Consider the following 14,986-nt stretch of genomic DNA (forward strand, 5'->3'; position numbering starts at 1 on the left):
TTGCCATTCTATGGCAAATTCTATGAAGTTTGGAGCACCCGGGCACATCGCACAACTCCAGATAAGCATCATTTACCATGTACTCTTTACATATGGTGCCTCTTCAAGAGCGCAGTCCTGTGCCCAGTGCCAGAGCCAGACTTGTGGGGATGGAGATAGAGTCAGAGATGGCCTCCCCGTGGATGCAATGCCCTACTGGTGTCTCGAAGAATGAGGAGGCAGGGAAGTGAAGTCAGGACGGCAGGGAAGACCATGCCACCAGGGGGAAACAGCATGTACAAATGCAACCTGGAAGAATGTGGTCTTCCATCTTTAGGGGACTTTGTGGAGTTCAGTGTGAGAGAAGGATGCTAGTTGGGGAGAAGTAGGCACTAAGACTAGTAAATACTATACAGAACTTACCATGCAATGACAAGTGGTTTGGATTTTATTCTAAAAGCAATGAAGTGCCACTGAAGGGTTTTAATAAAATATAATTGGTAAAAGTGCATGCCAAGACAGAATCATATTCATTTAATTTGTTATTTGGTCTATTATTTGAGAAAAAAAAGACAATTAAATTCACTTTCTTTTTTCTAATCAATTGTCTATTGTTTACCAGACAGGACGTTATAGTATTTAGTAGTGCTGGTAGAAATATAATTAAATTGCCTCACTTCAGGGAAATTTAATTTGAAACTTAACATCATATTAAATATAGCTATTTATCACTGTTGTCTTGGGCTCTTTTTTTGTTAAAGGATAAACACATTAATATAAAACCATGTTGTTTTAATGCCTAATCTTCAAAAGCAGATGATTATTAAATTAATATTACACATGACAAAAAATTCATTGCAGAGGGCAGAGATCAAAGAAGACCATGGACTTGAAAGATTACAAGTCCCCAAACAAAGGCCACTTCAACTATGTCTTTCATGAACCAGCACAACTGCCATATAAACTGAAAAGGACAAATCAGTAGATGTATCTGACTGTGTCCTCTGGACATTTTTAAAGGCTTTTGACTGATGTGTCAGCTTCAAAAGACACAGAGGGCACTCCAGAGACTCCCCGACTGGCGTCACCTCCACTGGCTGCATCTGACAAGAACATACCTCTTTTCCCCCAAAGAAGGAAACTGGGAAGCAGATTCTCTTTTAATCCATTAATAATTCACTTTAAAACCTAAATAATGTGTCAAGACTCAGTTCAAATGTGGTTCTTCTATGAAGGTTCCCTAACCATCTCAACCAGCAGTGATCTGCCCAAGCTCTGAACACCTCATCCTCACTCATTTCTTTCTCATAGCCCTTAGCCAGGCAAATGCCATGCCAAAAAGTGAAATAGGAGGTGTGTATGTAGCTTTGCTACTTATTCATATTAAGTGCATGTTTTAGAAAAATCACTTTTTAAAATTGAATCTCAGTTTTTCTCATCTATAAAATGAGTTTATTCATATGAGGAAGAACGGACTTTCTAACTGCCATTTCATAGATGTGGTAACTGAGATGCAAAGAACTAAAACTTACCTAAAACTACAAAACTAATAATCAAAATATTACTAAAATTCTAAGTCCTGTATATTTTCCATTACAACACAATTACCTCTTATAACATCAAATCTGTGAGAGTTGCAGAAAAATAATATTTCAATACATACCTGCTTCATGAATCTCTTCCTTTCCAGTATATGAGGAAAACACTTGCCTAGAGAACTTGTACTGTTGTTCTCGAAAATTGTTTTGTAAGTAGTCCATCAACATGACATAACCAGACTGTTGCATTGTTAGAACTTCACAAAAAACAGCCAACTGGAAAGAAGACCAAATAATTCAACATATCTGCTTCGAAGGTATCAGTAAATGCTTTAAAACAGATTTTCTATTGCAAAGCTAGAAAATAATTATTTTTAAATTGCTTCAAATTACTTCATTTGCTTGAATTTCAAAGATTACCTGGCTTTCAGAAATGCTAACGGTATCTTTAAAAACAATCCAGTTAACGGTGTCTGTGCAGGGAGGAGATGTCAATGAGCCATTGTAAGTGTAATACTTGTCAGTTGAGTTTGGCAGAAGGTTCCGCAGTACGAATGGATCTAAGGCAGCCTGCTTCCCTGCAAAGGGAAAAATATACATCTCAGCTGGAATACCAACACGAGAACTTAGCTGCTAAAACCTTCTATGAAACAGAGACACATACTTTGTTGTGTATTTAATCAGAACTAAAATTTGAAGAACATTTTAGATACAATTAAAAAACAGTGATAAAGCTAGCATACCCCAAACTGTCTTATATGTACCACTATACAGTGTAACCTACCTAATCTTTACATCAAGATGCTGAAAAGAATATTTTAGATATAAAAGATACTCAGAAATCATATAATTATCTCAATAGTTATATCATTTGATAAGATTCAATATCAATTCATGGAAAACAAATGCAAAACCTTATTCTGAGGAAGATTATCTTCAAAAGTCCATAATAGGCATCACATTTAAGGATGACTTTTTAGAAATGTTTGCCCTAGAGCTCAAGAATGAGAGAAGGATGTCCTGCCATTACCATTTCTACTTAACATTGAACTGGAACACTGGGCCAGTACAATAAAGTAAAAAAAAAAAAGTCATAAGGATTGTATAGAAAGAAAGAATACCATCAAAATTTGCAAATAACATGATTGTGCATGCAAAACATTGAAAAAATTCAGAGTATTAAAAATAATAAGTGAATCAAGCACAGTCAATGTACATAAGACCAATATACAAAAATCAATCGTATTTCTATATACCAGCATCGAACAACAGAAAATAAAATTTAAAGCAGTATGACTTAAAATAGCAAAAAAATAAAAAATCAAATACGAGTAAATCTAGCAAATGATGTGTAAAACATCTATATTGAAAATTACAAAACATTCTTGAGAGAATTAAACAAGACTTTAAAATGGTGGGAAATATCATGTTCGTGGGTTGGAAGATTCAGTATTGTGAAGGTGTAAATTTTACCCAGATTGATTTATAGATTCAATGAAATCTCATTCAAAATCCCAGAAGAGTGTGTGCATGTGTGTGAGTGTAACTGACATGCCGATTTAAAATTTAAACGGTATCTAGAAGAGTTTTTCCCAATAACACTTACCAGTAGCACTGCTTCGGCCATTTAGCAGCTATTTCTATACCAGTCCTCACGCATATAGGCAGCAATTTGCTTACCAGTGAGATCTGAGTCTAACTCATTTTCCCATCCTCTTAACTACCCAGCCCAGTGCAAGTCCTCTGCTCTCTATAAACTTTAGGTCATTAATAGCTCCTGAAGCCAATTAATGAGGAAGCAGAGTGTAGAGCATTGGTTTTAAGTCTTATTTGAATAATCTGGGGAGATTTATAAAAATACCAATGTCCCAGACCCCACCCTAGATCATTTAAATTAAAATTTCTAGCAGTAGGGCCTGGGCATCTTCATTTTAAAAGCATCCCCAGGTGATGCAAACATGCAACTACGGTAGAAAACCAGAAGTAAAGTGAAGCCTGTGCAAGGTTTTAGTCCTTTTTAATTATATTTTCCATGTTATAAAATGAAATGACTGAACTACTTGGTCTTAATAGTCTACTCTGGCACTAAATTCTATGAAGACTAGACATATCCAGAAAGCCTCAAAGAGAAATTTATTTTTATTTAAAAGTTAAATTATTAAATGTTTATTTTTCTGCAATACAGAAATGTTTGAAGGGAAGAGGTTTACTGTTACTATTTAAAGTTAGAGCTAACTGCTTCCAGTCTGAATTAAAAACTGAATCTTAGAGATAAAAACCTTTTTGAGTGATAGTGCCACGTTGATACGACCTAAATCCATTAGAAATTTCAAGTTATGTTTGGTTTAATGGATTCCTTAGTAACTTCTAGAAATTATGTCCTCCTCTCTTCCAATGTCAAGATAAGATATTCAGAATTTAGATTTAAATTCTCAGAAAACTGAGAACATTTATTTTAAATCTGTGAATATTTTCTTTCAGATTTATGCTTTTTATATTTGAAAATTTTTGTAGATTAAATAACATCCTTCTTAATCATCAATGGACTGCAATTGTTCCTTTTTCTACTGAAGACAAAATCTATCTTACTAATATTTTGTGGAAATATATGTGTCGAGAATACTAATTATAATAAATAAGAAGCCAGAAGTTGACTCACTGCTAAATTAGGGGAAAATAAATTGACACCAGGAGAGCTAGAGGCCAGGAAGGGGAAAGCAGAGGTGAGACCTGAGTAAGGATACCGACAGAGAATTTTCTTAAAATTGGGAACAAAATTAAAGGGGAAAAAAGTTAGGAGGAAGGGAAAGAATGAAAATAAAGGTTTTGATTTTCCCTTCCTTCTTCCCAATATGGAATTTATCCTCCTGCCTATCAATCTCAATAGAAGTCATCTGGTCTCTCTCATGAACTTGTTAACTATTTTGTACTATATTTTTTTGTTACTTACACACATGTCCTAAGCTTCTGTCCTAGACATCACAAGACTTTTCAGTTACAATAGTACTTTTCAATTATACCATTGTCTTCTGAAAAAATTGGACTACGGTGTTTTGGTATTTTTTGTTTTTGTTTTGGAAAAAAGCATGTGCTTCATCTGAATAACCTCACTTATTGTTAACACAAGAATTATTCACACCTGAGCCAACGATGCTTTATTTGGGACCATTTATTCATGCAACCACCATATGCTTGAACATATAATGATGATTAAGCAACAACTAATCAGATCCTTCCATGGGGAGGCTGACAGTGAGAGGGGAAAAGACAGGGAGGATGAGAGACAACGAGAGAAAGACAGAGACCACAATAGGACCAAGCACTAGGGAAGAGATGCTAGATACTTAAAATTACCTCCTATTACTTAGAACAATGATATTTAAGATGGGCCACATCAAAACTGCCTATGAGGATTTTTCAATATAGAAATATCTGGGCTGAATTTGTGATTAAGAAAGCACCTTAGGTCATTCTGGTGAGAATTCCTATTGGAAAATGACTGATGATGTTACCTGGGGTGTGTCTGTCTCTTCCTTGCAACTTGAAAGATTTCAACTAACGTTTTTGTGGAGTTGCTTGGGAAATATTAATGTATTATCTTTGTATTGCTGCAACATCACGCCCTTTCTTACTCCACCCATGCATAGAACAATCCTTGTTAACGTCAAGTAGGTATGGTGGAAGGAAGGGAAGGAAACAGAGGGGTGAGGGACGGAATGAAATATGGACTTCTCTTAGGAAGATAGGAAAAAGGCAACCAGCCCACAGAGTAATAAGAGATTTTATAATCTGAATAATGTTGGAAAGTGTTCTTTTTTTGGATAACTCATACTACATGGAAATGTAAAGCAGGATTTGGGAGTTTAGCTGGGTTCTAGACTCACTGTTTAAAGACAGTCCTGCCTTCAGTCCGAAAGGTTCCCAACAGCAATGGCTGGCAGCCACTATTGAGAAGCCTCCAGTTTACTGGGCAGTAGGTGTTTTCTAGAGTCTGAAACAGGACCAGATTTAATTCAAGAACTTCCAAAATGGAAATGTTTAATTTTAGAAAGACTCAACTTAATTTAGTTTGGGCAGATGTCCATTCTGAGTATATTGAAATATTAGGTATCTGGATGAGTGAGTTGATAGGCATGGGGATTTTGTTTTTTGATACAAGAGGAAGGTGGTGCACAATTAGCTGGACAGAGAGAGAAATAGGATAAAGGAGGGCAGACTAGTGTCTGTCTTCACTCTGAACAAGTTCTGCTTCCAAATTAAGAGCCAGGAGACAGGCAGAATAATGGTGTTAGGGAATCCATATTCTCCGGAAGGGTATTATGTGGCTGCAGTGTCTCTGATAAAGTACCTCCCTCAATGGCTTATAGACAATAGATATTAAACAGAAAACTTCAGCCAAAGAACATGAGCAAATTTATTCTTAAGATGATATGAGCACCTTTCTAGAGAACCACCCTCCCCAAAAGTAAAGAGGCCTTAGGAGAAAGTGGCCAAGGTGCCACAGTTACCCAAGTTAGCATTAACAACTCGGTGTTAACATCACTTTTGTTGTCCCCAGAGGCTGGTGCAAGGTCTGGAACATTCAAAATTCATATTTTATACATTTTTAAGTGCAGGAATTAAAATGATAATAGCTACCATCCTTCAGTCTGGAGAGAATCCACTTTCTGACTCAGTGAGAGGAAAATTAAGTGTGGCTTATGGCATTCAGTGTTGAAGTCTGCAATCTGGGTGGATGGAGGGAGGTAACAGCTTCATCTTGCTTTTGATTGTACCTTTCCAAAGAAATGAAAGCTGCACTGCAGGAGTTCACATATTTCTGACTTCTGAAAAGTTTGGTCAATTCAGATCCTCACATGTAATTGACAAAGATAAATCAATCCTTGGCTAGGCTTCTGCTTTCAAGAAAAGGATCTATATGAGTCTTGTTCCTGATTTCAAATTTTGCAGCTTCCTGGAGAGGAATAATCCTCATTTTATTGATAACTAAGGGCAGCATTAATACTGTGCGTGGGGTGCTTCATACAAATAAAATAGCAGTTATTACCAAGTTTGCAGTTTTTGCCAAGTTGTCAAAAGAATTTGTTGTGACAAATTACAAGATTCAAGAGATAGCAGACAGAACAATGTCAAAGCATACTGCATCTTCTTCTATGTAGGCATTCACCTTCTTTCAAAACTCTTTTCTCCTCATATTGGTAAAGCAAAGGATTTATCAAGGAAACCACCAGGAAATAAATTTTAAGTTGAGTAATAATTCCTTTCATACTTTAAAATGTGATTTTCATAAAATCAACTGGCTTCAGGTTAGAAGTTAAAGTCTTTAAAGAGATGTACCATGCAGAGATATAACAGGTAAATATGTTTTAAATACATGATATAATTATTTTCAAGAATAAATTTAGAAAACTTCAACTTCCTACTTCTATTAATATTTTATGATTTTTATGTAACAGAATTTTTTGATAAATGGTTCTTTATTTGGTGAAAAATGTATAATTCATCAAGTGTGAGAAGTAAGAGATTGCTCCTCTTTAAATATATAGTGCTTTGCACCTTTTGGAACAAGTGATTTTTGTCATATCGTAAAAGTTCATATTCATCCAAAGTAGTTCTTGAAGAGAAATATTTTTCCAAGTAGCTTACCAAAACGACTAACGCTCTCAACTCCATCAATAATTGCTTTGTAATCCAAATTTTCTTCTATTCCAACCTGTTAAAGAAGAATGACATTCTAAAAATAGGATAAAATATTTGATAAATTGTTCAATGACAATGTAAACATTAATGAATTCCATTTTAAATACATGTATTCAAAAATAATGAATTCCAAACACATTTTTTCATAGCAAGATAAAAACAAATAAAATCAATAAAAACCAGAAAAGTTTTACATTTTCCACTAACAAAAGTACATTTTAAAATGTTATGATTCAGTTACTGCTACACAATTATGATGCTTTGTATATGCAAATATGGAAATCTGTGTACTTACAATACTTTGCTCCAGCTGTAAGAGATCCACCCAAGTAAGGAATACAAGAGTCCCATTTTAAAAATACCAAACAAGGGTCATCTTTTAAAAAACATGATCACTAGTTATCATTCTACTTGTGAACTCTTCTATTTGTTAGAAAATATGTCTTGATATTTTGCATCAATTTTTAATGTGACTAACAAAGGAATTAAGTTAGTGGTCAATCTTACCTCAAATAAAATGGATAAAGCTCTTATCTTCCCTTTTCCTTTAACTGCTTCCTCAAAACTTGAAAATCGGTCCGCATCAAAGCAGTAGATTTGCATCTAGAAAGGTAACAATGATAGCTTTATGATATACAAAGACTTTACAAAAATCAGCAGAGATGTGACAAAACAATTGACCAACTGAAAAATTCAATAACATGTATAATTCCACGTTCTGTATATTTTCAAAATATTTTATCAGTTACATATATATACAGCTACATTTACAATCATTTCCCATCCTTCAGTGAGGAAGGAAATACAAAGTCATATGTAGAACCCAGAAATTACCCCTTTGAGATTACCAGGGTGCATGGCAGTAAAATTTACTAGAGCAATTATCAAATCATTTTATTTTAACTATTTTGCTGAATTTTTTTCAAATACGGGTTTCATTCTTTCTTGAGTGTATATGCCTTTCTTGAAGGTTCAGGGTTATCATTTTTAGATGTTATCACACTGTGCTCTACTAATATTAAAACTCTCAAGAACTCTCAGCCTTTACCTAAAAAATACCAGAAAAGTTTCATGTTTTAATTCTCCTCTCCTGCTGTGAGGCTCTTCCTTGTCAGTTGCTACTTCAGTCCATATAGGTGTCTGTCTGTAACAGTCTCCCCATCTATAATTTGGTGCTTCTCATGTTACAGGCTTGAAAATCAGGTAACTCATATTGTGAGAAAGCTATATTCTCAGAAGTGAGATGTTATGTGCTTAATGAGTTGACTTTTTTTTGAGAAACCAAATTTGTTAAATGTGTTTTTCTTTAAGGATACCGATTATACCAAAAAAAGAGAAAAAAACCCATCCCAAATTATAAGCCATAAATGTGAATGTGCATATCTACATTAAAAAAAAATCTTTTTAGCCCTTTAAGAGACAATTCACCCTAGTCTTATTTTTATTATCAACAACTGTTTTGAATTATAAAAGTAATACAGTTTCATTATAGGTACCTTTGAAGATCTGAGGATTTAAAGGAAAAAATAAGAGGTATCTATAATGCCATCATCCAGAGGAAATCACTGTTAACATTTTTGTGATTTTTGTGATTTCCTTTAATTACTTTTATAAGAGTAATAATTCATTCTCTCATTTAACCCCCATAATAAATTTATAAGGCAGGTACTACTACTATTATGTCAATTTCACAGAATAGAGATGGAAGCTTAGGTAAGCTAAATAATTTGTAAAATGTTATGTCATCTAACTAATAACCAAATGGTGGAGCCAAGATTCAAATCTAGTCCATTTGACTCAGACTTTATTCTCAGTTTAATTAGTTTTCATGTTTTTACAAAATTGGAATAATAGTACTGGTAAAGGTCAAAGATGGGTCTTCTACTCAGTGAGTTCAGTCTAGTAAGGAAGGCAGATGTTAATCAAGCCACAAAAATATATCTGTACAAGTTATAAAATTTGAGTGAATATTAATCAAATTATATGCTAAGTAAATATCTCAATGATATAGAAAATGAAATAGTAACTAGTGGAACTACTGACTTACCTCAAGTGGAAATTTTTGTCCTTCTAAACTATGTTCTGATCCATCAGATGACATATTGCATTTTCCCCAGTGAAAAGTTATCTTGCTTGCTTTGAATACCATTTCTGAAACTCCTCCACTGAGTCGGTAGTCATTAGTGAGATTAATTTCCACTAAAAAAAAAAAAAAACAACCCAAAACCAAAAACAGTAAAATTGCATCTAAGTTTCTAAAAATCAAATTGTAAATTTCAACTAAATTTCCTTCTATTAATGTTTAAGGTACATTAAGAAAATTATTTATTTGATAAATTAAAACAATATTAACTCACCATTTTAGAAGCTGAACTTTGTAGCTCTGCACAATATACTTAATGTATCTTATTGCAACAAATGTAAACTAAGCTGAAGGCCCTAACTACTTTATGACTGTAAGGGCAGAAGACAGCCAGTCCACCTGCCCTGTTTGGTGTCCTGAGATTGCCATTCCTCAAAAGCTCTACTTTCCTAAGGTATGTGAGGGTAGTGAGAAGACAGAGTAAAGGGAGAAGGACAGAAGGGTCAAAAGAAGGGAAGTCTTCAGGGCGTGCTTCCACCTTCTTCCTTGCAGCCCCTTTCTACTCCTTATCAGGCTGCTGCTTTTGTCCTGTCTCCTAAGCCCTCCAAGCATCATCCCAGGCTTCATCAAGCTCCAGAACCTGTGTCCCCAGGTATGGCAAGGAAAGTGGGAAACCCGTTCCTGTTGAGAAGGGGTTTTTAGCCATCTCATGTTCGAACCCTGAGTGGCAACCATTAGAATTTTAAATTCCCTTATATAAGTCACATAGCACATTTTATCTGACTACATTTTATAATGATTCTCTTGAGAGCCTAACACAAGATTTTGACATCTCTCAATCAGATTTAAGAGGTCTTTGTTCCATTAGATAGAAATCACTGTTTGCATCAGGGACTGAATCCAACATATTGGTCAGCCAGCGAAGGATACAAACTTCCATTAATAACAACAACAATAATAATAATGACAAACACAATAACAATATTGGTACCAATGACAGATGACATTTATTTATCACATAATGTACCATGCACTACATTAATTACTTTATATGTATTAACTACTTGATCCTCACACAAACTTGGGAGGTAGATACCATTATAATCGCTATTTTACAGATAGAAAAAATTAGTCACAGAAAGGTTAAGTAATTTGCTCGATGTTCCACACTGTTGTTGAAGAGCCAGTAGCAAACCCAAGCAGCATAGCTCTAACCATCAAGTCCTTAACCATTCTCCCTTAAGAAATATGAAGCAGAAACTGGATGCCCTACTGCTTTGTAATGCCCTTCAAACTGGTAATGAAAATGTTAAGATTTGGGACAATATACTTTTATGTATTTAATTAATAATATAATATAAATAATTTTCTTAATTATTGAGTGTTTATTACATCTCAGGCACTGATGTAGAAAAACTTCTACCTTCATGAAATTTGAAATTAAATTATTAGATTCAAATAATTACATTATTTAAATATGGAAAACAGAGAAAAATTCTCTATTGATAAAATTACTCCAACAGAGCTATTATAATTTTGAATATTTTCCTAATCTTTGTCCTATGTGCATATTTACCTTTACATAACTTCTCAGTATGTAATTTTGTTTAAAATGTATTATCAAAAACTGAAAAGCATCACTTTTTGAAAATTATTTTGTCCATGTATAGCTTACTGGAACTAAAAAAAAAATTTTCAGGTATTATAGTTTGAAGTCTGGTAATGTGATGCCTCCAACTTTGTTCTTTTTGCTTAAGATTGCTTTGGCTTTGGGGGCTCTTTTCCGGTTCCAAACGAAGTATAGAATTTTTTCTTCTAGATCTGTAAAATACGATGTTGGCATTTTGATGGGGATTGGATTGAACCTGTAAATTACTTTGGGGAGTATGGACATTTTAACACAATGTTGATTCTACCAATCCATAAGCATGGTATGTTTTTCCATCTGTTTGGGTCACCTGCAATTTCTTTCCTCAGCGCTTCATAATTCCTTTTGTAGAGATCTTTCACCTCCTTGGTTAAGTATATTTCTAGGTATTTTATTTTATTTGTAGCTAGGAATGCTAATGATTTGTGTACATTGATTTTGAAACCTGAGAGTTGCAAAAATTTATCAATAATAAAGAGTAATAAAATTTATTTATCAATTTTAGGAGTCTCTTGGTGGAGCCTTTGGGGTTTTCTAGATATAAGATCATATCATTAGCAAAAAGCTATAGTTTGATCTCCTCTTCTCCAGTTTGGGTACCCCCTATTTCTTGTTCTTGCCTGATTGCTATTGCTAGTACTTCCAGCACTATGTTGAATAGAAGTGGTGACAGTGGACACCCTTGTCTTTTTCCAGTGCTTTCAACTTACCCCATTCAGTATGATGTTGGCTGTGGGTTTGTCTTATATGGCTTTTATAGTTTTGAGGTATGTTCCTTCTATGCCTAGTTTGTGGAGGGTTTCTATCATGAAACGGTGCTGAATTTTGTTGAAAGTTTTTTCTGCATGTATTGAGATAATCATATGGTCTTTGTTTTTGCTTATGTCTATGTGGTGAATCACATTTATTGACTTACATATGTTGAACCATTCTTGCATCCCTGGGATGAAGCCCACTTGATCATGGCATTATATTTTGCATATTTTTTGAAAAAGATAATCTCACTAGAAAGGCACTTAGTGTTTCCCAAGGATGGTATACAACTTTAAACTTTCTATATAGAGGGGCTATTAATTTATTTTCTTAAATTTCAGTTATAGTTGATTACTTGTTTTCATATCCAAATATTGAATATAGCATGAAGCTGACCAGAAAAGATCAAGCTATAATGCTCAAGAAAAAAAATCCAAAGACTAAGTGACTGACCAGTGATGAAGTTATTAAATTACATTACCCATAAATTATATTATCATATCTTTTAGTATCATCATCATTATTGTTATATTACTGAAAAACATGACATGATGATATTGGCCATTATATTTTTATAGAAATTTTCAAAATGTTGTCTACATTTTCAATTTTCTGTCTTCATTTGGTTTCTTCTATACCTATAGCTTCTATCCAGTTCATGGTATACTACTCAAAGGAAAATGAGGTGAAACTAATCTAAACATACTCTGGGTCCAAAAAACATATTTAAGGCAAAGAGAATGCAAACATTTTACCTGTTTTCCCAGTGTTATGAATGAATGTGTTTTCCAAAGATGTTTTATCCCAACCTTGAAATTTAAGTTTCTTAAGATTCACATTTACTTGTGTAAGATCTTCATCAATATTGATAGGAGACTGTTTTGGACTATTACATGTTGGATATTTCTTTCCCCAATTTTTTTGATTCAGTGCACCTAGGGTAAGGAAGAGTAAGAAGTTAGTTTTCTAAATTACCATGTAAAAGCTCAATTTTATAATATAAAGTAGTTAATGCATTACATAAAATAGATACAATGGTAGTAAAAATTATGATATATTTGAACTAATTCATAAAATAATTATGCCATAGAAGAACCATGTCAAATGACTTTGTTCATCCATCACATTCTTCCAAATCAACAGAAAGCCTAATTGTCATATAAGGGAATCAGTCCTAGCTCAAGGTTCCAGATTGAAAGCAGTCCAGATGCAGGAGTGAAGCTCTGCCTGTTTAGCACTCTCCATGCAGTTGGCCCCCTTCTGACCTACCACCAGCCTCTACCTTGAATGATTTGGTTTAATTTCCATCGGCTTTGGGTCTTATTTTCAAAAACATAATCATCAGGCTATCCCTGAAATAATCTCTCGCCCACTTTTTTTTCTGGGCATAAAACCTACCAAGTTTTATTGTTTAACAATAAGAAAAACAAAACAGGCCTTTCTATAAAGATTTTTGCTTACAATAAAGTGAATTTTCACCTGTTTCACAAAATAAACAGTCCTTCTATCCAAAACTGCCTTTTGTTGCTTTTATTTTATGTCTACCTGAAACCATGAACCATCACCAGTAATCTTATTTCACTGGACATGAACTTAGCACCCAAATAATGCTCAGCATAGCTATTTTCTATTTAAGTGTCTGTTAAAATACTTGAGATGTTGCGAGTCCAAGTCTTAAACTTTTCTCTGGTTAAACTCCAGCATTTCTACAGCCACCACAAGGAAGAGCAGAATGGCAGCATAGTTTTTAGCTTATATCCTTTTAAATGCTTTTCTTTCTGAAAATGAGAATAGGTAAGACCAAAATTTTACATGATTGAGGTTTAGGGAAATTACAAGGAAACTTATCTTGAATACAATCCTAGTCTACACCATCTTATTTTTGTGACAAGGGAGTCAGTACGGACTAATTTTTATGCAAGCTTGATCTAATGGCCACTTCTCATAACGTGACAGGGTTAACTTTGCATAATTTCACCCAGAAAACAAATAATAATTAGTCACACCATGAAGCTGCCTAATTAGTCAGGGAAAATCTGGTAATACATCTCATAGTGAGGCATCTACCAGAATTGATAGGTACTGTAAAATTATTTTAAAGTCTAACTCTATTCCTACAGAGTGTTTGAGTACAGTATCCTTTAAATGTGCACAGTGATGTATATTTTGGCTTCTAGGAATAGCTTTAATGATTTGAGTAATGACATGTTGATTTCACTGTAAGGAACTTTGGCACAGGAATAAGAAAACACTGCTTATTTTACTAATACCAATGCAAGAGATGTAGAGACAGAAACTACAGCAGAAATCAATGAGGTCCTTTTCATTGTAGTACACAGAAACATAAAATGTTTAAGTCTTCAATAACACTGCATATGATGTATAAACCTGCTACTTTCTATTGCATTTTGTGACCCTCTCCACTTGGATTCTAAATGGCGCCTTACTTAGCATATCCTACACTGAACTCTTGATTTCTGCCCTGAAATAATCTCTTCCTATAGTCTTTGCTATCCCCTGAACTTAGATGTCATCCTGACACCTCTGTGTCCTTATCAGTAAGCCCTTTTGTGTCTGCCTTCCAAATATATCCTAATCAGACCATTTCTCATCTGTACCATTACCACTCTAGCCCGAGTCACCGTTATCATCTGCCTACACCTTGTTACTCAACGAGCAGTATTGTCATCACCTAGGAGATCGTTAGGAGAGTCAGGCCTCTACTGTAGCCTTATGAAGTCAGAATCTACATTTTAACACAATGCCCTGGAGATTCATACACACATTACATTTGGGGAAGCACTGGCTTAGACATTTCTAGTGCCTTCTAATTGGTTCTCAGAGACCTCTCTCACTCTTTCCACAATTCTGTTCTCTACTTATGTATTAATATTAATAGTAAGGGGAATTATAAGCTGGTCCCCCAAATTCCCACCCCCTGACGTGCCCACCCCGTACAATCTCCTCTGCTTAAGGGTGGTCAGGACCTGTGAATATGTTGGGAGAGTCACTCCCTTCCCTGCCATTGATTAGTTATATTCAATGGCAAAGGTGCTGCTGTGATAGATTATGTTATGTAATAGAAGACTCCATTTTAGCAAATTGGAGAGAGGTTCAAAGTGTGAGAGATTCTCTTGCTGGTTTTGAAGAAGTGACTTATTGTGAGGTTGTGAGGAGGTCACATGGCTAAGAGCTGGAAACTGCCTCTAGGGGCTGAGAGCATACCCAGGCTTACGATCAGAAGAAACCAACCAATCAATGAACAAAAAACCAGGGACCTCAGTC

At 34.6% G+C, this 14,986-nt stretch overlaps 1 protein-coding gene across 1 annotated transcript in view; it reads right to left on the minus strand.

Moving 5' to 3' along the window:
• The window catches only part of PTPRZ1 (protein tyrosine phosphatase receptor type Z1), a 172,472-nt gene that overhangs the window by 70,271 nt on the left and 87,215 nt on the right, over nt 1-14,986 (minus strand). The window contains exons 3-8 of the mRNA XM_045564087.1: nt 12,457-12,636; nt 9,265-9,416; nt 7,725-7,820; nt 7,164-7,230; nt 1,938-2,095; nt 1,643-1,793 (exon numbers count right to left, since the gene is read on the minus strand). Coding sequence (XP_045420043.1) covers nt 1,643-1,793; nt 1,938-2,095; nt 7,164-7,230; nt 7,725-7,820; nt 9,265-9,416; nt 12,457-12,636 — 804 coding nt within the window. The remainder of the gene's footprint in view (nt 1-1,642; nt 1,794-1,937; nt 2,096-7,163; nt 7,231-7,724; nt 7,821-9,264; nt 9,417-12,456; nt 12,637-14,986) is intronic.

Source organism: Lemur catta, chromosome 11 (assembly GCF_020740605.2).
Source record: "Lemur catta isolate mLemCat1 chromosome 11, mLemCat1.pri, whole genome shotgun sequence".
In the NCBI taxonomy this organism is placed as follows: Eukaryota; Metazoa; Chordata; class Mammalia; order Primates; family Lemuridae; genus Lemur; species Lemur catta.